A 27721-nucleotide genomic window follows, 5' to 3' on the forward strand; every position below is an offset into this window, starting at 1 on the left:
TGAACAGGTTGAGTTTCTGGGGACAGGGGGACCCTCAAGGGCAGACCTGGGGCAGGCCCAATTAGATTGCCCTTCACTTGAACCCCTCAGACAGCAAGCTGCTGCTGAGGCTGCAGGGAATGCTCAAGGTACCCATAAGGTGTATTGGGATGAAGGGCTCCTTTATTCAGAGGCTAGAGACCCCAAGCCTGGCACCACCAGGAGGTTGGTTATACCTTTGAAGTTTAGGGGCTTCCTTCTTACCTTGGCCCATGATATTCCCCTTGCAGGACACTTAGGCCAGAATAAGACTTGGGACAGGCTTGTTCCACACTTTCACTGGCCTCACATGTCAGAAAATGTCAAGGAGTTTTGTCGCTCCTGTGTCACTTGCCAAGCCAGTGGTAAGTCAGGTGGCACAACAAAGGCCCCCCTGATACCACTACCTGTGGTGGGGGTACCCTTTGAAAGAGTTGGAATAGACATTGTGGGTCCCATGGATCCTCAAACAGCATCTGGGCACAGATTTATACTGGTGGTAGTGGATCATGCCACCAGGTACCCAGAGGCAATTCCCCTGAGGACCACCACAGCTCCTGTGGTGGCAAAAGCCCTCATTGCAGTTTTCTCAAGAGTGGGCTTTCCAAAGGAGGTTCTTTCAGACAGAGGTACCAACTTTATGTCTGGATACTTAAAAGCAATGTGGAAAGAGTGTGGAGTAAACTATAAGTTTACCACACCCTACCATCCACAGTGCAATGGGCTTGTGGAAAGGTTCAACAAGACCCTAAAGGGAATGATAAAAGGTTTACCAGAGAAGCTTAGGCGGAAATGGGACATCCTTTTACCCTGCTTGCTCTTTGCTTACAGAGAGGTCCCACAGAAGGGGGTTGGCTACAGCCCTTTTGAACTTTTGTTTGGCCACCCTGTAAGAGGTCCATTGAGTTTGGTGAAGGAAGGATGGGAGTTACCTCTCAAAAAGCCTAAACTAGACATTGTGGACTATGTACTTGGTCTCCGCTCCAGGATGGCTGAATACATGGAGAGAGCATCCAAAAACCTTGAGGCAAGTCAGGAATTACAGAAAGCCTGGCATGACCAAAAGGCTGTCATGGTTGAGTTCCAGCCAGGACAGAAGGTGTGGGTGTTGGACCCAGTGGGGCCAGCAGCTCTCCAGGACAAATGGACTGGACCCTACCCTATCATTGAAAAGAAGGGAGAAGTCACCTACTTGGTTGACTTTGGTACCCCTAGGAGCCCCCACAGGGTGCTCCATGTGAACAGATTGAAAGCATTTGTTGACAGGGAGGACATGAGTCTCCTCATGGCCACAGATGGGGAACAGGAGGAAGAGAGTGACCCTCTCCCAGACCTGCTTTCCCAGAACCCTGATGATGGTTCAGTTGATGGAGTAGCCTTGGCAGGCAGCCTCACTGAGCAGCAACAGGTGGACTGCAGACAGGTGTTGCAGGCCCACAGACAATTGTTTTCACTCACACCCAGTCAGACTAACTGGTGCACCCATGAGGTGGACACTGGTGACAATCTGCCTGTGAAGAATAAGATCTACAGGCAACCTGACCATGTCAGGGATTGTATAAAGGCTGAGGTGCAAAAGATGTTGGAGCTTGGAGTGATTGAGCCATCAGAGAGCCCATGGGCTAGCCCAGTGGTCCTTGTGCCAAAACCTCATACCAAAGATGGGAAGAGAGAAATGAGGTTTTGTGTGGACTACAGAGGTCTCAATGCGGTCACTAGGACAGATGCTCATCCCATTCCAAGAGCAGATGAGCTCATTGATAAATTGGCTTCTGCCAAATTTCTGAGCACATTTGATTTGACAGCTGGCTACTGGCAAATCAGACTAGCTGAGGAGTCAAAAGCCAAAACAGCATTTTCGACCCCTAGTGGACATTATCAATTTGTGGTAATGCCCTTTGGCTTGAAGAATGCACCTGCCACTTTCCAAAGGTTGGTGAACCAAGTCCTTGCTGGGTTGGATGACTTTTGTGCAGCATATCTAGATGATATTGCTGTCTTTAGCTCCACCTGGGAGGATCACCTGATCCACCTGAAGAAAGTTCTGGAGGCCCTGCAAAAGGCAGGCCTGACTATCAAGGCTACTAAGTGCCAGATAGGGCAGAGCAAGGTTGTGTACTTGGGCCACCTAGTAGGTGGGGGTCAAGTTCAACCACTGGAGAGCAAGATCCAGACCATACAGGACTGGGCTCCTCCAACTACCCAGACACAAGTCAGAGCCTTCTTGGGCCTGACTGGGTATTACAGAAAATTTGTAAAGAACTATGGGTCCATTGTGACACCATTGAATGACTTGACATCCAAGAAGATGCCCAAAAAGGTTCAGTGGACAGTTAGCTGTCAAAAGGCATTTGATGACCTGAAGAAGGCCATGTGCTCTGCACCTATCCTGAAGAGTCCTGACTACTCCAAACAGTTCATTGTACAGACAGATGCTTCTGAGTTGGGGGTGGGAGCTGTGCTTTCACAACTTAATCAAGATGGTCAAGACCAGCCCATTGCTTTTATTAGCAGAAGGCTGACCCCCAGGGAGAAACGTTGGTCAGCTATTGAGAGGGAGGCCTTTGCTGTGGTTTGGGCCCTGAAGAAGTTGAGGCCATACTTGTTTGGTACTCACTTCCTAATTCAGACAGACCATAAGCCCCTCTTGTGGCTAAATCAGATGAAGGGTGAAAATCCCAAACTACTCAGGTGGTCCATTTCCCTACAGGGGATGGACTTTACAGTGGAGCACCGCCCAGGGACTGACCATGGTAATGCAGATGGTCTCTCCAGGTACTTCCACTTAGAACATGAAGACTTATCTGGTCAAGGTTAAGTTTAATGTCCCTGCGTTTGGGGGGGGGTTATGTAGGAGAGTAGGGTCTGCTATCCTATGGTCACCCCAATTTTTGCTTTTTGCTTCACTGGTTTTCGACTTACTGAGGCTGTGGGCCTGCTAATCAGACCCCCAGCCTGCTGTTCTCTCTCTAAATTTATAATACATGTGCTATAGGTACATACCACAATTGGAAATGGACTCCTTGTCAGCCCCTGTACCATGCACTATAGGTGCTCAGGGCATAGGTGCCACCAAGGCCTACCAGGGGCTGAAGCATAGCTTTTGCCACCCCTGGCTGGTTCTTAAATTGACACAACTGGCTGATCACTCAGCTGGGGCAAGTGGGTGTAATCACCCCTTGCTTAGATATAGTATACCTATATCTAAACCTATATCTGGACACATATATAACCTGTGAGCCACTCCTATGGAAGGCCTCATCAATCCTGGAGGCAGAGTGCGTGGTTTTATGTGAGATGGTGCTCTGGCATGAGCTGAGCCTGTCTGCAGCTGTCGGGAACAACTCCCTAAGCTGATCCGGGATAATGCCATACCATATACTCTTAAGCGCATTATAATCCTCGCGGTTATATAGCAACTTTGGTTTGGCTTTATCAAAACATGTCGTGTAAGGTGTCATACGAATTGGAATACTATCCCCTCGCCAGTTCTGGCGACGGGGATAGCATTCCACCCTTCTAGAGGGAGAAGACATGTTACTTTACTGAAACGCGGTTGATTTAAAATGAGCCTCAGATCCACAAAATGGATGCCCCTGCCACAGACACGGGTCTGACCTCCTGCTGCTGACCGAAACCCGGCAGAGGAGGCCTGGACAAAGAGTTTCCTGTCACAGGGCGGTGTCAAACCACCCCAGACAGGAGATAGTGGATTGGAATAGGGAGGTTTCAAAGAAACCAGACACTGCCTGGGGAGCACAAGGCTGCCCCTGGCAGGATCCGGCCAAACCGGTTCTGGGGCCTCCCAGCCCCTGTCCCAGCGCGGCCAGGATCAAAGGAGAGGGGTGTAACCACCCCCTTCCTGGGTCCCACCCATAGGAGGGGACCTAGCAGGATGTCCAACCCCCTAGATTCGAATAAGAGGGGGAGCAGTCCCAACGGACCTCAGATCATCCTGAAGAAACATAAGAAACGAAATCTGGACCCTTCGACTTTCTACACGACGTGAGAAGACTGAAGAATCTCCCTTGTGGTCAAGGAGTGACCACCCTGTGCAAACAGGCACCATCCAGCCCTCGACCCTTGCTTTGTTGCAGTTCCCGCCGGAACTCGAGCGACAGAGATCGACGAGATCAAGCTTGCCTGCCTTCTACCTGCCCGATCCACAGTCCCTGCAGAGCTGAGACCCGTGGAGGCGACCGGAAGCGTGGGGCACGCCATCTTGAAAAGGCCACGAGACGCTGACCGTGCAGCCCACGAGTGACCCTCGAAGCTGTACACCGGGGTTTGAGAAGCCCCAGCCCCGAGCTCCACTTGCACCAAAGCTCACCCCTCCACACTCGACGAGTGCTGCGTGGGGCCCTTCTGCCTGTGTGTGCTCGACGCGTTGGCCCGGTCACTTGCCAGCTGGCTTGTGGCCCCTGTGCCGACGAACTTTGAAATCCGACTTGCTTTTCTGGTTGCTCCAGACCTGCACCAGCTCCTGTGAAAAGGAGCACCCACTCTGACCCTCCTGGTTCGAGTGATAAGCAATCTCCCGGTTCCGCGTGGATTGCTTTTGCCAAGTGCTGTTTGCTACAATCTTCAAGCCGACGGTGCTGACGGCGAGAGCCTACGTGGGACAGATCGTGACCTGCTCCTGGACGTCGCAGATGCCCCAGAGCCCACGTGACAGCGGAGAGAAGCCTATCGACAACCGCCTGATTGCGCCCGACATTGCCTGGTTCCGTCCTGGTTCCACCCTGGTCACTGCTGAGTGACCCAGACTCTGTCCCCTCTGCTTTCAGGTACTTTTCTACATCGATCCACCCTTGGATCGCACCGGACACTTCTGCTTCACAGCGCCTGCAGCTGCAACAGCTCCAAGCACCAAGAACCTGCGTGACAGAACCCGACGCCACTTCGACCCTGTGCACCCACGGCCTGTGGGTGAGGTAACTTTGCAACGCCGGTGTCCTTACACTGGCACACACCTCTAGGGTCTGTGTCTGAAGTTTTGTGTTTCTAGGTTCAGCGGAAGTATCATTTAATTCACTTTAACTAACTTTTACGCACCATTGACTTTACATTGGTGCGCGCCGCACTTTCCGTGCTGCACCCGTATCCTGTGGGCTACTCCCGACTTCTTCATTGCTTGTCCTGACTGCTCCCAGCGAATCTCTAGGCCCTAGGCCTAACCATTGCTCGATAAGTGTTACTTATACCATTTTTTTAGTATATGGTCTGAGTGGCCCCCCGCCCTCAGCCATAATTGTGCCAACTTTATATGTTTAACAGTGCTTTTGATTTAACGCTTGTGCCCCTTTCCTCATAAAGAGTACTGGGGAGTAATTTAGAAATAAATACATATATTTTTACAATATATACTTGTGTGGTGTCCTTTCATTTGATTACAGGATTGTATGTGGTAAAACAAGCTCGCTTAACACGACCTCTTAAGTTAAGCCTTTAAGGCTGCTTAGTCCATGCTACCACTAGGATAGCTTGTCTACAAGGTTGACTTACAACCTGACATCTTTGGGGTTTGTTTGGACTGATACCCAGTGGTTCCAGAATTGGAAACACTACATATCAGGCCAACTTCTCACAGATGCCTTTAAATGTTAATTTCAATAAACATACCAGTGATTTAAGGAAATTAGTTTCTGGTGTTAAAATGTAGTGCAACACAGTGATTAATATAGAAGATTTTTGGAGCTTTAAGCTGGCAGTAACCTAATAGATTAGTTGGTTTTAATACAATTAGGTTATGTACATTATTTAGAAAGTGGGAATCATTCACATATTCATGTTGTGGGGGACAGTTCTGTAATAGAGCATATATAGGTTGAAAAGGAATGTCTTCATTCCACGGAACAACCAGATTACCTTAGTTGCCAAAAATGTGACTATAGTGTTCTCATTTTTTGGGATCCTGTTAATTGTAATTCAGTGTAAAATGGCAAATATCCCTTTCTTTCCCCAAGCTCCAAACAGAACCCCTTCCCCTCAGCTGTTATCTGCAGGAATACAGACTATTTCAGAGGTAAATTTGCACATTTGCTGTAATAGTAATCATTGCCCCCAAAAATCTTTCTCTGGGACTTCATGCATTGTAAACACCCAAAATCTAAAATGAAATGCTGTTATCAAGGATTTGTAGGTTTCCATACCCACTGCAACACTCCCCTTGTCCAACCCTTGACAAACCGCTTAGATCTACTTTTCAAAGAGCTATCTCTTTCCACTCCAGTCAGATCAAAATTAACAAAATAAAAAAACATTAAATATATAAAGGTTAAAAATACAATCCAAATACATTTATTGAAACATAATGTAACATACATAGGAAAAATACTTAACCCTCCGCTATCCAACACTTTCCCTACTGTTGCACTGACCAGAGTGGGGAATTTAAGTTTAAAGGTTTTTAAATATTTACTGTTTTAATTTATAATAGAATGTTTTTTAATAGATTTCGTTAATTAAAGTTAATAGTTTATTTGTTTTAAAGTAAATATATATGTATGTAACTTTTAATTAAGTTTGTTATATTAATGTGTATTAAATCGAATTTTTGTAATTGTATTTAATGTTCAATATTTGTTATATGTAACTTTATGTACAACTATATTGACATAGGGTTTTTGTCTTGATTTTTGTACTTACCATTATAAATCTAGGATGTCACTATTTTTGACAGATTGTGGTATGGGGATATTTTAGGTGTCGATATTCTGTCATGAATCAAATTACGCCTAGGTTCAGGTCCACTGGGACCATTGACGATCATTGACAGTTTGTGCTTCTTGGTGCAATTACTTAATCATATCTGAAGTTACTCCATTTGGAGTTTTGTCACTTTGGTGTTATTTACTTTATAAAATGTTACTGTCTTGCTTATTCGGTTTGGAAGTTTTATTGCTTTGAAAATTTGACTTCATTGGTACTGCACACATAATTTACACTTTGCTCTTGGTTAGGCCTGTCTGCTCTGCTATGGCTGCCAGTGTAGTGGGTCATGTTAGTTTAGTGACTTTGGGGTATAAACTTGACAAGTAACATAATTGTTCCTTGAGGAGAGAAGTCACCCAACCCCAGTCAGCCAATTTCTTACAGAATGTGCAGCATTTATAAAACTGCATCTGGGTAATAGTGGCTGGCTCTAGTTTATTGTTTAATGATGGTCTGCTTTCAAGGTTTCAATGTTGCATGTTAAAGTGTTTTTAGCACTGAAGAAGAGTGGAGCATTAGATTCCCTATTGACAAAAGGACTTTTCCCTAGCCCTGTCGAGCATAGCTGTCTGGTCAGTTTGAAGATTGATACTAAGCTCAGACATGGTAGTAGTGAAGGGTGGTCAAAGGTCAGATTATTCTGAGCTAATTTCTAAAGGCATTAGCTAAAGTGATTGCATATTTTCTTAACATACTCAAAGTACAATATACCAAAGTTTTCTTCCCAAGGTGTTTTTAGTAGGATCTGGCTAGAGATTGCTTCCCAGTTTGCAGTAAATAAGAACCTAAAAGCACCTTTCAGAATCCACCTTTTTCCCTATAGTGAGAGGGAAGTCTTGAGGATTTCAAGCAGGTAGAGTATCCGGGACAAGTAATCTTCATGGCTGGGTACAAATTTCCAAAGTTACCTCAGATGAGGCTTATTTTCAAATCTATTTCCCTTGTAGAGGTTGGAGGCAGGTTGAGTAGCGTCTGGAAGCATGAAAAAAAAATCACTTCATGTCCTCGTGTTCTGGATGCACATAGGAATAGGTTTTAGGCAAACCAGTTCAGAATTGGTTTCCATTGCACAACTTTAGAGCAAAAGCTGTTGGTAGCTAAAGTTTCAGATAATTTAAGAAAAAGGTGCAGTACAAAAGATTTCTATGACAGGAGTGATTGAACAATTACATTGTTTTGTTTTAAAGAGTCCAGCACAAGGTAGAAGACCTGTGACTTACCCTCTAAGAGAACCTAATGTGTGGGTGTGCTCTGGAATGGAATTCTATCAAAATGAAATATGTACAGTCCACAGTGAAAATGCTTATGCTATTGATTTTAATGTGTTTCTCTGTTAACTCTATATACCACGAGGAAATACTTCAGGATCCAATAGAGCTTACACCACTTTGGGTAGTTACATTGGAGTGGAACTTTGACCTTTTTTTTGTTACCTGCATATCACTTTATAAAATTGATAGCTATCTAGTCCGGTGATAAGGTGATGACCCATGGGTGAACATACCACATCTGTATTGGAAAGAAGATAAATTGCTCTGGGTCCTAAAGAAGGTGGTCATAAAGCTATAATTCCACAAAAACCTGTGCTGACCATCTGTGGAGTCCCCCAGTTATGACACAGCAATTTTTATAACCATAAGAATGAGTTCCTGTTTGGTTGATAAAATCGGAGTACGCATGAGTGGTTGTTAGGGGTATGTATGACTGCCATGTATGGGAAGGGTTAGTTTAGTGTGGGTTTGTGAATAATACTTAAGTATAAAAACAGATTTTTATACATTGTGTAAATTATGGATTTTATATAAAATTATGAAAAATAGAAATCAGGCTAAATGTACGAATGCATAGATCTGGGTCCGTAATTTTGATTTAATCTTGTGAGAATTATTGCAGGGGTAGCAGAAATGTAAATTATTTACATCTACTGAGTTCTCATAGCTCCAGACTGAAAGGTAAGATTGGATCTGAAGGGTGTCTTTTTTTACAATTCTGATTCATGAACATTGTAAATATCTAGAGGGGGTTGGAGGATGAGTGGTGGCAGATTGTAATTTGGTCTTCTGCACCATGGTGTTTCAGTTATTGAGACCAATCATTGGTTACTTGAGACAGATGTCACAATTGTTTATACTATGTTTTGTTAATGGCCAGAGATCAGATAATCTTGTTACAGCACTTGAAGATGGCCGTCACCATTTTGGAAGAATTGGGTTATATTGTGAACAGAGAATCTATATTGTAGCTGGACAGGAAAGTGAAGTTTTTAGGGTTTGTAGATTCAGAGTTAGTCTCCCTTCTGAAAAGATTCATCGGGTGAGGAAGTAATGGAAGATTATCAAGTTTCCTTTAACTGATTTGGCTGATGTCATAGACCTGTTGCACTTGGCCCTCTTGGCAGGGTCATCCCTGAACTTTTTGCCTTCCAATATTCTCTCTGACCTGTTTTTGTTGTTTTAATGACTGGGCACTTTACCACTGCTGACCAGTGCTAAAGTGCATATGCTCTCCCAATGTAAAGTGTAACTGTGATTGATTTCCATGATTGGTTCATTGGATTTACTGTCCCCAGTAAAGTGCACCAGGAGTGCCAGGGCTTGTAAATGCCAATACTGCTAGTGGGCCTGCAGCGCTGGTTGCGCCACCCACAGAAGCAGCCCTTTAAAATGTGTCTAGGGTCTGCCATTGCAGAACCTGCGTGCAGTCTGGTACTGTCATGCTGGCTGGGCAAGTTCACACACTTGCCAGCCTCAAAACCTTCCCTTTGCTTCATATTAGACACCCCTATCATAGGCCCTAGGGCAGGGTGCATTGCAAGTAGAAGGTAGGACAAGCACTGATGTGTGTGGCATGTCCTAATAGTGAATTACAGCCAAATCCTTTTTTCACTATTGGAAGGCTACCTGTTCTCTTAGGCCAAGATGAGCTGCTGGAATTATTACACCCTATAATCCCAGCAGGCTCAGGGAACATGGTAGAAAGTCAAGTTTAGTATGCCTGAACTCAGAAAAATGAAATACTACTTTTAGTAAAGTTTATTTTAATATCCTGTGCTTGCAAATGCTACTTTTAGAAAGCTAGCATTTGCTTGCCTAACCATTTCAGCCCGCCTCTGCTAAGATGTGTATCTGACTGTCTGGGTTATGTGAGTGACAGGGCTGGGGGATGACAGGTGGTGAATGCAAGGATTACACCTTAGTGGGAGGTGGGAGTGCCCCTGGACTCTGAATAGGGCTGTGCTCTGCCACCACAATGCTGGCTCTGCCCCCTGGGGAGCGTCTGATGACTCAGCCCGACACCTGGCCCAGGAAGGAAGAAGCACTGTCAACAAGGTACTCCTGGCTTCCCCTGTCTACACAATGCTGGCTCCACCTCCTGTGGAGCGTCTGATGTGCCTGCCCCTCACACTGAAAGCGACCAGAGTACACCCAACAAAGTGCTCTGAGACTGAAAAGTTATGCAGAGGCCCCCCTGGCCTGCAAGAACAAAGAAAATGCTGTATAAAAGTAGGAGCCCTGCTCCTTGCAAACTAGAATCCTGTTTCCACAACAAACCTCTGCCCAACTAGGAGAAGAAGCTGGAAGGACTGGCCTGCTGTCTGCCTTGCTGAGGAAGAAGAGGAGAAGACTTTGAAAAGACTTTGTTGACTTGTGCTAGAAACTTTCTCCAAGGGCTTGTCTGAGCTTGCCCCCTGACCTGAACCCCAGGACTAGTGGGTTCTTGGTGCCTTTGCTCGTCTTTGAACCTCGAGCCGTGTGTACCTCCCGCCGGAGTAAGACTGCGCCCCTCATCGTCCCCTCCTAGGGCTGTGGCACTCTGGAGCTTGCCTGCCTTTTCACCCGTGAGCCACGCTCAGTTTGGAGTCGCTCTCTGCCCCCAGGCCAGGCTGCCTGTTCCTCTGCCCCCGCCTGTCATTAGGAGCATGCTGAAGCGCTCTTGCCCCTCCCGCCGGAATTTCTATGGGGATCGTGATCCACGCCGGATTAGCAGCCCGCACGGACTGTGCCCTGTTGTCCCGCCTCATCATCCCCGAGTCTCTACAGGACGCGCCGCCCCCCCCCTTGTGGAGACTCCCGTACCGCCGTACTGGGGGTCGTGGTCCGCGCCTGCCTGTGCGCCCGCACCCGCTGATTTCAAGATCCAAAGGCGCCTTTTCACGTAACGAGTCGCACAGGCTGTGCCTGACTTGTCAACCCGAGCCGGAATTCCAGTGTCAAGGAACGTCACTCTCAACCAAGCGCACAGTAAGGGTTCGCACCGGGCTTGGGGCCTGCAAAGTTCTTATTTCCCCATTTCATCACTGTGCGCTTCGTCCCTTTCAATTTGAATTGTACGCCAAGAATCCCGCACCACTGTGCGCTTCGTCCCTTTCAATTTGAATTGTACGCCAAGAATCCCGCACCACTGTGCGCTTTGTCCCTTTCAATTTGAACTGTACGCCCAGAATCTCGCACCGCCTTGCGCAACGTCCGCTGGTTGCCCTAGGCTGGTACGCCTGTGTGCTGGGACCCTGTGCGCAACGTTGGCCTTCACCCGCACACCTCCTACGGCCTGTTTCCCTGTACACCTCATCCCATCTCTGGCGAACTGTACGAGACGTACGCTTGCTCACGCATGATGCTTGAGACTTGGTAGGGTGCCATGATTTATCCCGTTCAGAGCGCACAGAAGCGCTACGAAGCGCCCAGCTGGCCTAAGACTGGTCTAAAGTACCTGGAAACGTTAAAAAGAGCATTTTTAAAAGGAACTAGAACATTGACAAGAGTAAAAGGAAGCAGCTATTATTTCAACAGAACACTTGCCTATTTACAACCTTGTGGCTTAGCAAATCGTTATATTGATCTTGTGATCAGTCTTACCTACATATATATATTTTTACATAAAGGAACCGTATTTTTTTATAACTACAGCCTGATGTCCATTTGTGGGGGGGATTGGTATGTTTACTGTGTGTTATTAAAAATGCTTAACTCAAACGCCTGGAGAATAGCCTTGGCTGCTCACGCCACGCACTTAGAGGGTGAGCAAGGGTAATTCTAAGGGGTATCCTTCGCCCTGACTTAGAGGAGAGGGTCCCTGCTTGTCACAAGTGAATACTTGCGCCAACCAGAGACCCCAATTCTAACACCTGTTCTCAGCGATTCAAGAAATTTTCCCAGGACCTTTCCACTATTGGCAGTTGGCAGTTAAAAGCAGAATCTCTTAACCTTCAAGCAATCTGATGTAAAGTGAACATTTTACAGAGATTGAGGAGAGGCCCTTTAAATTATTTCTTTGCATCAAGGGTGACCAAATAGATTTTCAGACCAGATCCAGAGGTGAAAGCTTCCAATCCATTCCTTCAGGTATAGCCGGTCAGAACTCCAAGGTTTTTTTACTGTGACACAAGGTCTGCCTGGTATTTATAACTGTGGTTGTCTGCAGACTTTGTTTTTACTATAAATGGGAATGTCCGATTCCAGTGTTCCGCCCGTTATATCTGACTGCTAAGGAATTCCCAGCAGAGTTTGGAGGTTTTGGTCCTGCACAGTCACCTATTTGTTGCATAGATGATTTCGGGGACTCCTGGTGAGTCATTGGTCTTTCTAGAGAAACTTCAAACTGATAACCTAAATCTTTGGTATACATTTCAGACTGAATGCTTATAGGTCAGCTGTTGCTTCAGATCATTGTTTGGTTGATAGCATCTCCGTTGTAAGGAACAATGTGATTTTAATGGTCTCTTGAAATTAATTAATCCGTGCACAAACGACATTTTTTTTTTTTTTTTTTACATCCTAGGAGTTTGATCTTATGGATGTTAAAGAATTGGCTAGATAGCTGGAAACTAGCAATTTTTTTTAGTTTGGAAGATTTTCGGATAAGTCTGTCAACAGAAGCTTTTAACATTGAGGAGAATAAACTTTGTCAAGGGTTGTGCAATATCCTAGTTTTAGGGATCTTCCTAAGTTTTGCTATTAAGGTACGAAGTGATAACACAAGATGTGAGGCAGTGTCATGAATACACTTCTGATTACTTATGTGAAACCATTTAAATCTGTAGCAGTAGCAAAAATTGCAAGTGAGGTCAAAATTGTCATGAAAGATAAGAAATTGTTTGGAGCCCATTCATCAAGAGTAAGTGGCATCTAATCCGTTTGTGATGGGAGGACAAGGGGATGATATTTTTCATCTTGTAATTTTTTTTAAACCAATTGTTTGCTTTTGAATGTGGTGCTAGGGCTTTGCGCTAGCACATAACTGGAGCCTCATTGACCATGTTTTTCCAGGCTTTTATAGCTGTAAGAAAATCGAGATGGCATTAGACACCGAGGGTATGATTATCTGACCCTCATTTCCCACCCAAGATGAAAGCAGGTATGAGTTGTTTGTGAAGAAATGTGGATATGTTGATTTGACGACCTTCATTGTTTTATATATTAGGAAAGGGCCAAGTATTTTCTTTTGCGGTTTCCCAGAATAAGGAAAAAGTTAGAAAGATTTGTGATTTTGGATGTTCAGATTGAGTTTATAAGGACATAGTTTTGTTTTGGGTCCTCATTTAAGAGACTTCAAAGGGACCTTTATTCTAGACCGCGTTTTAAAACCTGCATTCCAGAAGGAGCAGAATGCTGTAGGTTTTCTAAATTTAGTCTCTTTGGTAATGGGATGCTTGCATGGACGTCATTAAAATGAATTGCACAACAGCTGAACCGGTTTGTAAAAAACAAAAACAAAAAATCGAAGACCTGCCCCTCCACCATGAAATGCTTAGAAAATCTCAATGTCCTCCCTGTATTGCCAAGCAGGTCACTTCGGTGTTGGGGAGCATCATTCGTATGTGCATGCTGATGTAATGGAATGTGATCTGTTCTAATAAAGGATGAAGCCTCTGGTGATGCATAGTGTTATGTGGGAGCACCGAAGGATGAAGGGTGCTGGCCTCCCTTCGTTACTCTCCAGTGATGCTTAAATATTTGTATGATGGAAATCGTGGGATTTTACTTTTTTCTCTGAGCACATTCAATTTTTAGATAGTTAGAATGTGTTAGGGGTCTTACAGACCTCTTTCCAGACTAACAATAGAAAACAGGAGTATGGGGTAGGTGATTCTTTCCATTACTATTAGATCCTTTACAGCATCTTAGCGTTTTGATTGACATCAATTTAGTCTGCTTAGGAAGAGCCTCTATTGCTTTCTATAGATATTGAAGGCCAATACACTGCACAGAAAGTTAATTGTTTAGTTCTTTAGTTTGCCAATGAGAAACTCAATGAAACACTATCAAAGCTATGATGGACACGGTCTCTTAGGGCAAGAGAAGGCTCTAGGCTATCAAGATGCGAGGAAGCTAGACTGCGAAATGCTATGCCAGGGTAGTGGTTGGTTGGCTCGGAGGGCTACTCCCAAGATGCAATTTGACTCTAACTGATGTCAAAGGTATGGACAGGCCTTTGTCTTATGTGAACTGCAGATATGACTATTCTATTGTTACTTTGCTACAAGGGCAATTGAATGGCTTAATGTGGGTAAATCTGCCAGTTTCATTTAGGCATGACCTCCTAAAACACCACTGTACAAGTGAAGAATATTTAATTGCCAAGAATTCATGACGTTATGAGCAGCTATCACATTTGTTTCCTGCTTCTGCTGGGCCAAACCATTTCAGTGGAATAATTAACTTAAAGCATAAGTTACCTTCATAATTCGAAGGGATCCATCCTGCGGGAGCAGGAAATTCTGTGCTAGTTTTTATGCTCAGATCTTTATGAATTTTTAGATAGTTTTTTTGTGGAATACTTTGAGTCGGGATAAAAACAACTTAAAGCTCCTGGTTTCATATCCAGGTTATTCCATAAGCCCAAGCCCCCAGTTTTCACAAGTCTGTCCTCCAGTCTGCACCAACCACCTCATTGATCAACTCCCTCAGCCTCAACATTAAGAAACCCAGTGGCACCAGCATTCCTAACCCAACTGAATGTTTCCAGACTCTTACGGTTTAGTTGGCTACTTTTAGAACCCAGTAGCCCTGAAGCGCTGGTCTGAGGTCACCAGAATTCCCAATCGAGATGCTCTTCCCACATTGTTTTCCTATTCCACTTGCCTGTTTGTCATAAGTAACAAGCAATTGGTGTTAAATGCAACCAATCATTTGAACATGGTGGCCATGTTTGTATCTTTCTTTTTATAAGGAAAATTTGTTTAAGGTACCATCTGCCTACAGTAAGGAACTGCTTTGTAGACTTTGCCCAGTAAACGCTTAGTGCAGCAGAAAGTAGGGCAGGTTGGTGCACAAGCAGGGTTTGCATTGCTCCTCGTAGGCCATGCTCGTTTATCTAGAAGGAAAGAGTAATCTGGGCCTTCGCAGAGTAAATAGTCTATTTCCCATGGACTCAAGTAAGAATTTGCTGATGGCTTTGCTAGGATGCACTGCACAGGCCGGCCATCGCCCAACCTGATGACTGCTGCGGCGGAAGAACACCCCCCAGTACAGTTGGAAGACTAAACAGCAACTGTGTATAATTAGTCTCTCTGGCAGCACCGTCTTTGGCCCCCTATTGCTGGTGCAGCCAGGCATACACCATGGGCCTCCTATGCCCAGGGACTGGGCCGATGAAGGAACATACCAGAGCACAGGGGCCCTTATTTGTTCACCTAATGCACCTCGCCTCTGAGCCAGAAACTGTCAGCCTTAAGCTGTCCTGGGAACTTTAGGACACGGTTACTGCCGACTTGCATGTTGTGTGTGAATGTGTTTGGACCTAATATCATGGGAGGAAACTATTTTTCAAGGTGAACATATCCTTTCTACTTTACTTAATCTGTAATATTCAATGTGTTGCTGCAGTTATTTTTTGATATAAAGTGAAAACTAAGCACAGGATCTTGACTGGCCACCGTGTTGTATGCCATTTATCTAGTTGGAGAGCAAATGAGCATTGTACCAGGGGTAATCCAATACATAAGTTCTACTGGTCAATGGTGCCAGAAGGATTTGGTTGGGTGTCTACCAAAATTTTAAAGACTCAACTTCTGACGCCACAGATTGACGTTTAGACGTCGTGCTATCAACAAAAACTGGATTACCAACAACCCCTCTCCTTTGACAAGTACTCTATCAAAGTCAGTCCATGCATTACTAAACACAAGTATCCGAGCGATTTAGGCAGAATACATGCGACCACACCACAAATTTACACTTCAAGATTTAGAAATCTTGCCTTGAAGAAATGTCATAAAATGAAAGGCCTAGAAGGATCACAGTGGCTCAGTGACCCTTAGCCTGTGTAGAAATTTTTGACTTAAATCTCAAAAGCGAGACACCTTGAACAATGTGAGCTTTGCTAATTTGTGTTCTAGGGGGAGTTTGGAGAAAGTTTGACTTCTGTCAAACTTGCAAAAAGGCACTTGTAATGAGTTTGAAACCATCTGTAAAAATAACAAGTCCAGAGGTGTTTCTCCAGGTCCTTCTACGCAGCAACCTCGAAAGACTACACACGTCTTCAGAGGTTCTAAAGCTTAAGGATTTACCTGCCAAGGGAGCATTCTCCTCTTGAAGGGTCAAAAAAGTCTCAGACCTTTTAACTCCCCCGCCGAGGGTGAAACACACTTTTAAAAAGCCTTCCTCAGCCCTGTCGACTACCAACTCGTCGACGATGGCCTTGACTACGACAATCTCCTCATACAGCCAATCCCTTTCGTTGACTACATCTTCGCCGACTGCACGTACACCTTTGTTATAGACTATAAAAATGAAGAAATCCTAGTCGTCTTCGACAACAGCGTCGATGACTCTCTTCTATTACCTAGACTAGTGCCATATCAATGATGCGCATGTCGACGAAGAGTGTACCGTCTACTACCATCCCGTCGACTACCACTTCGACTAGGTCCCTCATCGACTGTAGTGTCTGTCGTAACCATCAATGATTCTTAGTCAGCAACTGCCTCGTCGATGACACCTAAATCGAGGGCAGAAATTACATATTTTCATTAAAAAAATAGCAAAACAGAGGCCGATGCCTTCTCTTACATCACCCAGTAGGGTTCAACCATTACTTCTCTCACCTTTTGGATGAAGATGAGTCTGAGGACAGTATGTTTAGAGCTGCAAGAAGTCCCTCCGAACTTAACGTTCAGTATCGGGAAGACTGATTATGATGATTGTTAGAATTGGGTTGGTACTTGTGACAAGCAGGGACCCTCTCCTCTAGTCAGGGCAAGGGAATTACCCTCTTAAAATAACCCCTGCTCTCCCTCTAGGCGGCGTGGTGCGAGCAGTCCAGGCTAGTTCAGAGGCGATGCAAGTTAAGCATTTGTGACCACATACAGTAACCCCGTCACAACACTACAAATGGACACCACACAACAAATGGATACCACACAAGGTTTTATATCAAAAGTAAGTATACTTTATATATTATCACAAGACCAATAAACAACAAAGAATAGAGTACTATTAAATTTCAAGAGTTCTTGTTAAAAAGGTGAAAATCAAAGTTGTGTGAGTCTGTAGCATTGTCCGGATAAATCGTGCTGAAAGAATACAGAGTAACAAATCCAGTGGACCGCGGCAGTCCGGGCCCACTCGAATGTCGACTGACTCAAACACGGTACCTTTTCCTTGAGGCGGCTGGCACGGATGTGCGAGCCGGTTCCGGTGTTCGACCCAGTGTAGAAAAAGAAAGCGTTGCAGGTCAGTGTCCCTTCCGTCGCAGGCTACGGCTCGTTGACTGCATCGGTGAGCTCAGAGCTTGCGTTTTTCGGGGCGGACGTTGCTCGTTGCGGTGCTTCCAGCTTTACGGTGCGGCGTTCGAGCCGGAGTTCGGAAGCTGGCATCGGTCAGTCGGGCAGTGCGTCGCGAAGTGTGCGAGGCGGTGCCCAACTCTGGTGCGGTCACAGGACTCTAAGTCTGCAGCAGTGACGCGTCGGTCAGACCAGTTCAATTCAGTATAGCGAGGCGTTGCATGTTGCGGTGTCCTTCCAGTCGCGGTGCAGGCTACGGCTCATTGACAGCATTGAGACTGAGTCAGTGAGCGCAGAGCTTGCGTTGTTTGAGGTGGTTGTTGCTCAGTGCGGTGCCGACAGGACGCCGGTCGTGAGTCGGTAACAGCTCCCTGCCTCTGTAGCCACTGGAACAGTAGCAATTCACAAAGGCTGAAGTCCACTTGCCCTGGGACTTTGGTCAGGGGGCAAGCTCTCTTCCAAGGCCTTGAAGATCTTTATAGCACAAGTTGAAAAGCATAGGTAAAATCCACAAAGTCCTTTCTCCTCTCTAGGCAGCGTGGCAACCACTGCAGGCCAATCCCCCAAGCAGCACTTCAGCTTGGGAATAGTCTCATCAGTTTCTTCAGGTTCCTTCTCAGCAGAGGTTTCTTCTTGTCAGTTCCAGGAGTCCTCTAATTTCAGGGGATCGGGGTCCCAATACTTATAACCCAAAATCCTTTGTTCTCTGAGGGGAGGGGCCTGTGCCCAGTTAAAGCCAGTTCTGAAGCACTCTGTTTACCAGACTTCTCCTTCCCTTTCACAGCACAGGGCAGTCATATCCGACCCCCCACAGGAGGTGGACCCAGCATTGTGGAAGGCAAGTACAGTCCAGGAGCACTTTGTTCAGTCTTCCTTCTCTTCTTTCAGTGTGCAGGGCAGAGACATCAGACGCACCACAGGGGGTGGAGCCAGCAAGGTGGGTGGCGGGTACAGTCCTATTCAGGTCCCAGGTGAAACTCCTACCTCCCATCCGGTTGAAGATCTCTCTATTCACCACCGAGCTGTCCCAGCCTGTCTCCTGGAATTCCCCAGTTCTGTTGCACAGAAACCCAGACAAGCAATCCGCAACCTAGCAGATGCGGGCTCAAATGGTTAGGCAAGCAAATACCTACTTTCTAAAAGTGGTATTTGCAAACACAGAATATTAAAATATACTTTACTAAAAGATGTATTTTATTATTCTGAGTCCAGGCATACTAAACTCTAATTTCTACCATGTTCCTGGAGTCTGCTAGGATTATAAACATGTAACAATGCAGCAGCCCATTCTATCCCATGGGGAACAGGTAGCCTTGCAATAGTGAAAAACGAAAATGGCTGCAATTCACTATTAGGACATGCCACAGACATCAGGGCTTGTCCTACATTATACTTTGCACCCTGCCCTTGGGCCTACCATAGGGGTGACTAATATGAAGACAAGGGAAGGTTTAAGGACTGGCAAGTGGGTGCACTTGCCCAGTCTGCATGACCGTACCAGACTGCACGCAGGCTATTGCAATGGCAGACCTTAGACACATTTTACAAGGCTGCTTCTGTGGGTGGCACAACCAGTGCTTCAAGCCCACTAGCAGGATTTGGACTTACACTCCCTGGGCACACTCAGTGCACTGTACTAGGGTCTGACAAGTAAACCAAATATCCAATCATGGAACCACTAATCAATACATCAATTTACAGTAGAGCACTCTCACTGTGGCACTGAACAGTGGCACAGTGCCCGAAGCATCCAACACCAGAAAAACACATGAGGCAACAGCAAAAATGGAAGGGAGACCCACGCCAATGGTACCAGGTCTAACAATGATCAAGACATGGACGAACAGGCTTACTATCATGATGACAGCCATCAAGAGCCACAGATGGCTTGTCTTCCTCCAGCCTTGGTCTCTGATCTGCAATTTATGATCCGACTACAAAAGAGGTTCCCTACCTCTGCGTAGTCTCCCGTTCTCTTTCCGCCACAGAGCACAAGTCCCACCTCCACCGCCTCCTACCCTCAAGGTACCTGTGCCGCCTCTTCCATCTACTGATGTTGAACAACAAGTGGAGATTCAGGATACGCAGTAACATCACAACTGTTATCCCTCTTCCGGCATCACCATTGCCGCCTCAGGCAGACTCTCCTTCTGAAGATATAGGAGGTTTTCATAATTTCCTAGAAAGAGCAGCACAACGGTTCCAATTACCAATGCCTTCTCACCAACAGGACTGTTCTTTATGATTTCGAGGAACCATACAAAAAATCAGTTAGGTCTATGCCTATCATAGACTACATTTGGGATCAAGAAAATGCAAAATCCCTCTACAGTTCCTTCAGTCTTGCCAAGATTGGACACGAAATACAGGGCTCCAGCCTGCCTCATTGGACATCCCAAGCTTGATTGTTATTATTCTGGCAGCTCAACGCAGATCGAAAAACCCTTCTGCCCCACTTTCAGCACCCCGGATAGAAAGGGCAGACGGCTGGACAATATTGGCAAACTATTTTCCTCCATGTCAGCACTAACAGTACGAGCATCTAACTCATTAGCACTATTGGGATGCTACAACAGGCAGATGTGGTCGGATATTGCACCGTACTTTTGAGTCCTTTTCACAAGAATCTAAAGACTAAGCTAGAAAGGTGCTTCTGGAGGGCGAAAGATCAGCTTCTGAAATTATAGATTGTGTGATGGACATTGCAGCCACTGGTTTCCGCCAACTGGATAGGGTGGCATTTCTGCGGCACCAAGGGTGGCTTAAGGCAACGACATTCCAGCCTGAAATTTAGACCAAAATCCTTGATGCCTTTTGATGGACAACTCCTTTTTGGTACTCATATTGATGAGGCCCTCCAGGGTTTCAAAGATATGGATATGGCCAGAGCTCTGGGTACCATTCAATATAAAAGCACCACTTTTCGTGGTCAAGTGGTAGAGGACCATATTCTAATAGAGGGTACCAACAGTATAGGTCTTCATACTTTAACAGCAAAACAGAACACAATTTCAGTAGAGACCACAAGAGTCTACTTCGTACAACAAGTCTTTTCGCGGAAAAGCGGGCGGTTAAAATATTCCGCTCGTCGCCAATGACTTCTCTCTACCGCCAGTCTCAGTTTCTTTTCCACCTTCCAGAGTGGGAGGAAAAATGTCCCACTATCTTTAAAACTGGAATCAAATCACAATGGGTAGTTGGGTTCTCCAGCTGGTGCAGTTTGGACATTCTCTAGAATTTGTGCAAACTCCACTGCCAACACCGCCTCAACATATGAATCTCAAGCATTTACACCTCTTACTCCTGGAAATATCAATGCTCCAGAAGGGAGCTATAGAATGGGTTCCTCTTCGTCAAAGGACAATGCTTTTCTTCAGATTATTCTTGCTGAGAAACAAGGAAAAGAAATGGAAACCGATCCTACATTTAAGAAGTCTCAACAAATACTTAAAGCAATCATTTTGCATGGTCACTATACAGGAAGTCCTACAACTTCTCAATGCGAACGACTACATAGTATCCTTGGACCTCCAAGATGCCTAGTTTCATATTCCTATCCACAGAAGGCACAAGAAGTTTCTGAGGTTTGCTGTGGTGGGCAGAAATTACCAATTCCGGGTCATGCTTTTTGGGCTCAAATCAGCCCCCACGCATATTCACAAAATGCCTTTCTCCAATGGCTGCATACCTCAGACAACATCACCAGATCTTTCCTTATCTTGACAACTGGCTCATCAAGGCAAATCCAGTCTACAGCCTTTTCAGTTGATAACATTTCTGGGAGCTGTCTTGGATACGGTCTTGAAAAAAACGTACCCATTGCCGGAGCGACAACAAAAACTCCTACATTTGGCAGAATGCGTACGCAGAAGAATCTTTCAGTGCGCCTATTAAAATCCGTCCTCTTAATGAGGTCTTCCTTAATCCTTCTAGTTCCTTGCGGTCTTCTCTGCTTGAGTCCTCTTCAAGAGGCTCTCTCAGATCAGTGGATTAAAAGCAGCGGATCTTGAGACATCATACAGGTGACTCCCCAGATGGTTGCCGTTTAACTGGTGGACTCAGCCACAGAATCTATCTCGAGGCCTGTCCTTCCTAACCAGCCTTCCCTAAAGTTATAACCACGGATGTGCCTCTAAAAGATTGGGGTGCCTTCCTTCGGGAGCTTCAGATCATCCGGAAGTGGTAGTCTTAGCGGGAACTGCACATAAACCTCAGAACTCGGATGTCTATCTAATTCTCATGGTTTTCCTTCCCAGGATAAAAGTTCACAAGTGCTTGTCAGAATGGACAATTATATGACCATGCCCTACCTGAACAAGCAAAGAGGGACGTGTTCGCTTTCACTCTCTCAAGAATCTCAAAAAATTTGGAACTGGTCTCCAACACAGTTTCCCGGTGAGTGGAGTACGTCCCATGGAAAGACAATGCATTGGCAAACTCGCTAAGAAGAATGCAGACAACCTGCCATCAGTTGGAGTTAAAGAAACTGAACTGCATCTTCTCTCTGTGGGGTGAACCACTGTTGGATCTGTTTGCCACGCGACAGAACACCATATGCCAACACTTCACAAGCTAGTATTTCAACAAACGCTATACCTGACACCATTGATCATGATAGATTTTCTGGCACAAAAGTCCCTTTTATTGACTCTGCATTTTTATTTTTTATGTTCTTTTTTCAAAAACCTGTTGACGCAAATTTCTTTGTCACTGTTATGCCTTTTGCCAGACTTGTAAATTATTTCTTTGCATTTTAACCCCCTGCTTGCTGATGCCTGCCCCCGTCTGTCATGCATCACGGTGGGCGTCATGAACCCGCCCACTCTTCAAAACTGCCGCACAGGCGCAGAATCGCAACAGCGCCCAAGGGGTTAATGCTGATATATATTTACTAATGCTTTTGTGTTCTTTATGCAAAAGGAAATGTGCCTATTGCTTTCTATTCTGATTCAAGCATGTGACTCTTTGAAAGATACCATAATACTGGATAAGAAATGCTTTACGTACTTGTAGCTGCAGTTATCCAGTATTATCTTTCATAGATTCACATGCAACCCACCCGCCTCCCTTGGAAGGGCTCACCTAGTACTCTGTTGTATCTCTATATAGCACTGTACTTACAAAAATCTGAGGGACTAGAGCTCCTTCCAGGAAGGTTCCAGAGGGTGGTGGCAGCTGATTGGTTGCTTTCTAGATTTTTGTCCTTCTTGCAAAAGGACCTGGATATGTTACTAATGTGAGGCCTTTGGCCTATTACTCTGTATGTCTAATGGGACATTACTTTATGTACCGGGGTCACCTATCCCGATGACAGGGAATGATTCTGGCATGTGAATCTATACTGGATAACTGCAGTTACAGGTAAGTAACCAATTTCTTTTAAACTATACAGACTAAGGTCTCGTGCCCTGCAATTCAAGCATAACCAACAGTGAAAAGACGCAGCAAATCCGGCCAAAACACCATGAGAAGGAAATGCTCCCTGTGTGGAATACAACACAATTTATCACGTGGTGATCAGCAGGTGACCTGTTTCAACACCAGGAGTCTGAATCGGGCTTCATTCTTTAAGCTGAGTACCGTTATATGGGTTAATAGTAGCACCTGTTGGAATCTGCTGGCGGGCGGTTGAAGGCCTATATAAAACGTGGTAAATAGTCTTACATTCGAGCAGAATTCATTGTTTACTCCTGGCACGAACAAGCTCAAGTAATTAGATTAGACTATTTTTTTAAATGGATTAATGTATTTTACAAATTTGTTTAGAAACTGAAGACCATATACTGTAGTGACTAAAAATTATTTTCCTTCTGACAATCATTTAATCAGATGTATTCGTTTTTTCGATATCTTAGTATATTTATCTGGTCTGTCCCTGCTCTGCTCAATTTGTCTTGTGAGGTTCTGCCGGCTTGACATTAATATAAGCTCTCAAATGTTTTCCTCCCTGCTCACTGTGGCCGATATACAGAGAAAGCATGTCATGGTGACACAAATGCCTTTCAGTGTGACAATGGAAAGTGTATTGCTAGCTCCTGGAACTGCGATGGGGTCGGCGACTGCTTGGACGGCTCTGATGAGAGCAACTGCGGTAAGCACAGAATGCTTCTGTATATTAGAACTTTTGCATGTTTCGCATGTGTAGAGCTCTTTACAGCATGTTCTTTAAACTAGTTTGCTGCCTAACATCTGCCTGATTGTTTTTAATTGGACCGGTATTCCAATCCACCCTGACCCAGCACTCCTATGCACCTTCTTAAGTCTGTTGCATAAAGGCAAACATACACAGTGGCCCTTAGGTAAGGTTAACAATGGTTGTATGTGGTTGCCAGAGGCTTTCGACCACTGCAGCACATCATATTTTGTAATGGTATCCAGGGAATTTTTTCCAAGAACCGAATTGTTAAATCAAAAAAATATTGGATTTCTTGAAATTGTTTTATAGCTTGTTGGGTATACAGCCTTTTACACCAGCTCTAGTGGACTAGAAGGGACTTGGTAGTATATTTATCTAAATAAACACCAATCTGTACGCTTCCCTTCGCAGAGTTTATTATGTTTTTTTTTGAGCTGCTGTGCTCGGCCTACTCCCCTTGTCACTGGGCATTGTCCGATTACTTCATGTACACTTTTAGGTTGAAGTCTCCCTGACAGCACATCTGTCTGGCTGCAGAGATCAGTTGGTGGCATGCCAAAAGCTGACCTCTGGATGCCCCCTCCCTTTTCTCACTATTGGCGTTGTGTTTTGTAACTCAAATGTGCTTGTTCGATTCCCTGGCATTATTTTCTCTAAGCTGTACAGCATGCCTTAGTCCATGCTGTGTTGCACAGCCTCTTTACCATCCTTTTGTTAGTCTGAATTGTATCCTCCCTTCTCGCTTTTTGGGGAACAACTTTTTTAGGTCTTTCTGAGCGAACGCTCATGCGTGCTCAGCGAGACTTAAGTAAGGGCTCCCAAAAATGCACCCAAAGGCTGACTTCCTAGAGTGCATGTGTGCGGGCGCGTGCACATTGTACACCATTTGCCTCCCTCCTCACTCAGGCTGGTTTGCTTGCAGCTGGCATCAGACTCCAAAGGAATCCGCTTCCCCCGCCTCGCTGAAGGCTGTCATGCCCAAGATCACACCCGATTAAACAGCCGAGGTAATGCACCTATAAATTATATTGTTGCTTCCTGCTACTTTGGTGCCACCTATGCTTTCATCATTGAGTCCCAGTCTTTTGCTATCTAGATGTTGTAAAAGACATGAAAGGTTTAGTTATGTCCGGATTAGGGTCACTTTGGGGAAGTCTTAAAGAAACTACACTGTACGCATTCCTACCCGTTCTAGTCTAGTTTCTTAGAGGCTTATGGTGCTGTTCATTCACACTTGCCAGAGATGCCGAAAGAGCTCTGTTGAGCTGCTAATTTAATTGTGCTAAGAAATGTTTCATTGTGTACTATACTGTGATGCCAAATTCAGTGTGAAGTCCGTGCATTGCAACAAATTCCTAAAGGCGCTACTGAATTTTGCACAGCCTGCTGGCAGACTCCTGCAGTATTACTACCACGTCCACCACCAGGTCCACGTCCACCACCAGGTCCACGTCCACCACCAGGTCCACGTCCACCACCAGGTCCACGTCCACCACCAGGTCCACGTCCACCACCAGGTCCACGTCCACCACCACCAGGTCCACGTCCACCACCACCAGGTCCACGTCCACCACCACCAGGTTCAACACCACCACCACTACCAGGTTCAACACCACCACAACCACCAGGTTCAACACCACCACAACCACCAGGTTCAACACCACCACAACCACCAGGTTCAACACCACCACAACCACCAGGTTCAACACCACCACAACCACCAGGTTCAACACAACCACAACCACCAGGTTCAACACAACCACCAGGTTCAACACAACCACCAGGTTCAACACAACCACCAGGTTCAACACCACCACCAGGTTCAACACCACCACCAGGTCCACCACCACCAGGTCCACCACCACCACCAGGTCCACCACCACCACCAGGTCCACCACCACCACCAGGTCGACCAGCGTTCACCACCACCACGTCGACCACGTCCACCACCACGTCGACCACGTCCACGACCACCGTCCACGACCACCGTCGACCACCACCACCAATTACTCTACTGAATGCAACACACTCCACACAATACCACTCAGTGCCACATAATTATATGCTACATAATTACAATGCAACATACACTCCAAATACCACTCAGTGACGCATAATTACACACCACATAATTACACTATATATCGATCTATCGCCCCTCAGTCTATCAATCTATCTACCACCCTCCTATCTACCTACCACCCCTCTCTACCGCCCCCCTCTACCGCCCCCCTCTCTACCGCCCCCCTCTCTACCGCCCCCCTCTCTACCGCCCCCCTCTCTACCGCCCCCCTCTCTACCGCCCCCCTCTCTACCGCCCCCCTCTCTACCGCCCCCCTCTCTACCGCCCCCCTCTCTACCGCCGCCCCCTCTACCGCCGCCCCCTCTACCGCCGCCCCCTCTCTACCGCCGCCCCCTCTCTACCGCCGCCCCCTCTCTACCGCCGCCCCCTCTCTCTACCGCCGCCCCCTCTCTCTACCGCCGCCCCCTCTCTCTACCGCCGCCCCCTCTCTCTACCGCCGCCCCCTCTCTCTACCGCCGCCCCCTCTCTCTACCGCCGCCCCCTCTCTCTACCGCCGCCCCCTCTCTCTACCGCCGCCCCCTCTCTCTACCGCCGCCCCCTCTCTCTACCGCCGCCCCCTCTCTCTACCGCCGCCCCCTCTCTCTACCGCCGCCCCCTCTCTCTACCGCCGCCCCCTCTCTCTACCGCCGCCCCCTCTCTCTACCGCCGCCCCCTCTCTCTACCGCCGCCCCCTCTCTCTACCGCCGCCCCCTCTCTCTACCGCCGCCCCCTCTCTCTACCGCCGCCCCCTCTCTCTACCGCCGCCCCCTCTCTCTACCGCCGCCCCCTCTCTCTACCGCCGCCCCCTCTCTCTACCGCCGCCCCCTCTCTCTACCGCCGCCCCCTCTCTCTACCGCCGCCCCCTCTCTCTACCGCCGCCCCCTCTCTCTACCGCCGCCCCCTCTCTCTACCGCCGCCCCCTCTCTCTACCGCCGCCCCCTCTCTCTACCGCCGCCCCCTCTCTCTACCGCCGCCCCCTCTCTCTACCGCCGCCCCCTCTCTCTACCGCCGCCCCCTCTCTCTATCTTTTCACCACAGCATCACTCAGCACCACCACAGCACTAGGGGGCATCACAACATCACTCTGTGCAACCATTCAACAACTGGTTCAAATATGTTCTCTCAATGTTTCAAGCTTTATTACAAATGTCACAAAAAGATGTTAATATTTCACTAGTGTTCTTGTATTTTCGTCACAATAAAATACACAACATAATCTTCACAAACTTTATTTACAAAAGTTTAAGCTATTGCCATTATAAATTACAATAACTTTTATTTAAGTATTACATATTTAAAAAAAATAAAAGCCATTGTTTGTAATATCAATACATCTAAGTCACGTAAATACAACACGTATTGCATTACAAATGCTATAGGTATCACATTTGCGAAAGTTAAACTATTGGCATTGCAAATGACAAAGCTATTAATTTTGCTATTTTGAAAACACATTAATAAATAAAATTGTAATTTACAATACCAATAACTTTCCTAAAGCGAGACCTATCGCATTGCATATGCTTGTTTTACGTTAGGCACTTGAGAGGGTATGCATTTTCCAGCTTTCCCTACTGTGGCTTCCCCCACCGTAATCCTCGCCCACTTCGCTCCAAGGCACTTTACAGCTCATAGGAAATGACTAATCACCCACTTTATATTAAGTGTTTACGTTCATCACACTTAATAAAAAAATCTGTTTAACTCATAGGTCTGGGCGTTACAGGTAGAAAAGGCCAGCACTGAAAAAAACAATAGATCTCGGCTGCAAGAGCTATAGATGTTGTCAATATTTTAGCCGTGTTGTGCAGTAGCACAGCAGCTGTGCACCATGACACAGTAAAGAGTTGACACACATATAAAAGCAATGTCGCTTGATGCATCAGTGCTTTTTTGTATTGATGGGGGCAGGATGGAGGGCCTATGGGGGGGGGGGGTGTTTGGGGGTTGACACCACTGACAATGGAAGGTGTGTGGGGTAAATAAGCGTGATGATAGGGGCAGCACTGGCCACATCTTAGCGCGATTTATTATCTTTTCTGCAATGCGTTCTTCTGCGGGCATTTTG

At 46.1% G+C, this 27721-nt stretch overlaps 1 protein-coding gene across 1 annotated transcript in view; it reads left to right on the top strand.

Annotated features, from left to right (window-relative positions):
• The window catches only part of LOC147661164 (prolow-density lipoprotein receptor-related protein 1-like), an 887002-nt gene that overhangs the window by 217031 nt on the left and 642250 nt on the right, over positions 1-27721 (top strand). Inside the window, exon 3 of the mRNA XM_086951270.1 lies at positions 23427-23546. Within this exon, the coding sequence (XP_086807396.1) occupies positions 23427-23546 (120 nt within the window). The remainder of the gene's footprint in view (positions 1-23426; positions 23547-27721) is intronic.

Source organism: Lissotriton vulgaris, unplaced genomic scaffold, assembly GCF_964263255.1.
Source record: "Lissotriton vulgaris unplaced genomic scaffold, aLisVul1.2 SCAFFOLD_746, whole genome shotgun sequence".
NCBI classification, from domain to species: domain Eukaryota; kingdom Metazoa; phylum Chordata; class Amphibia; order Caudata; family Salamandridae; genus Lissotriton; species Lissotriton vulgaris.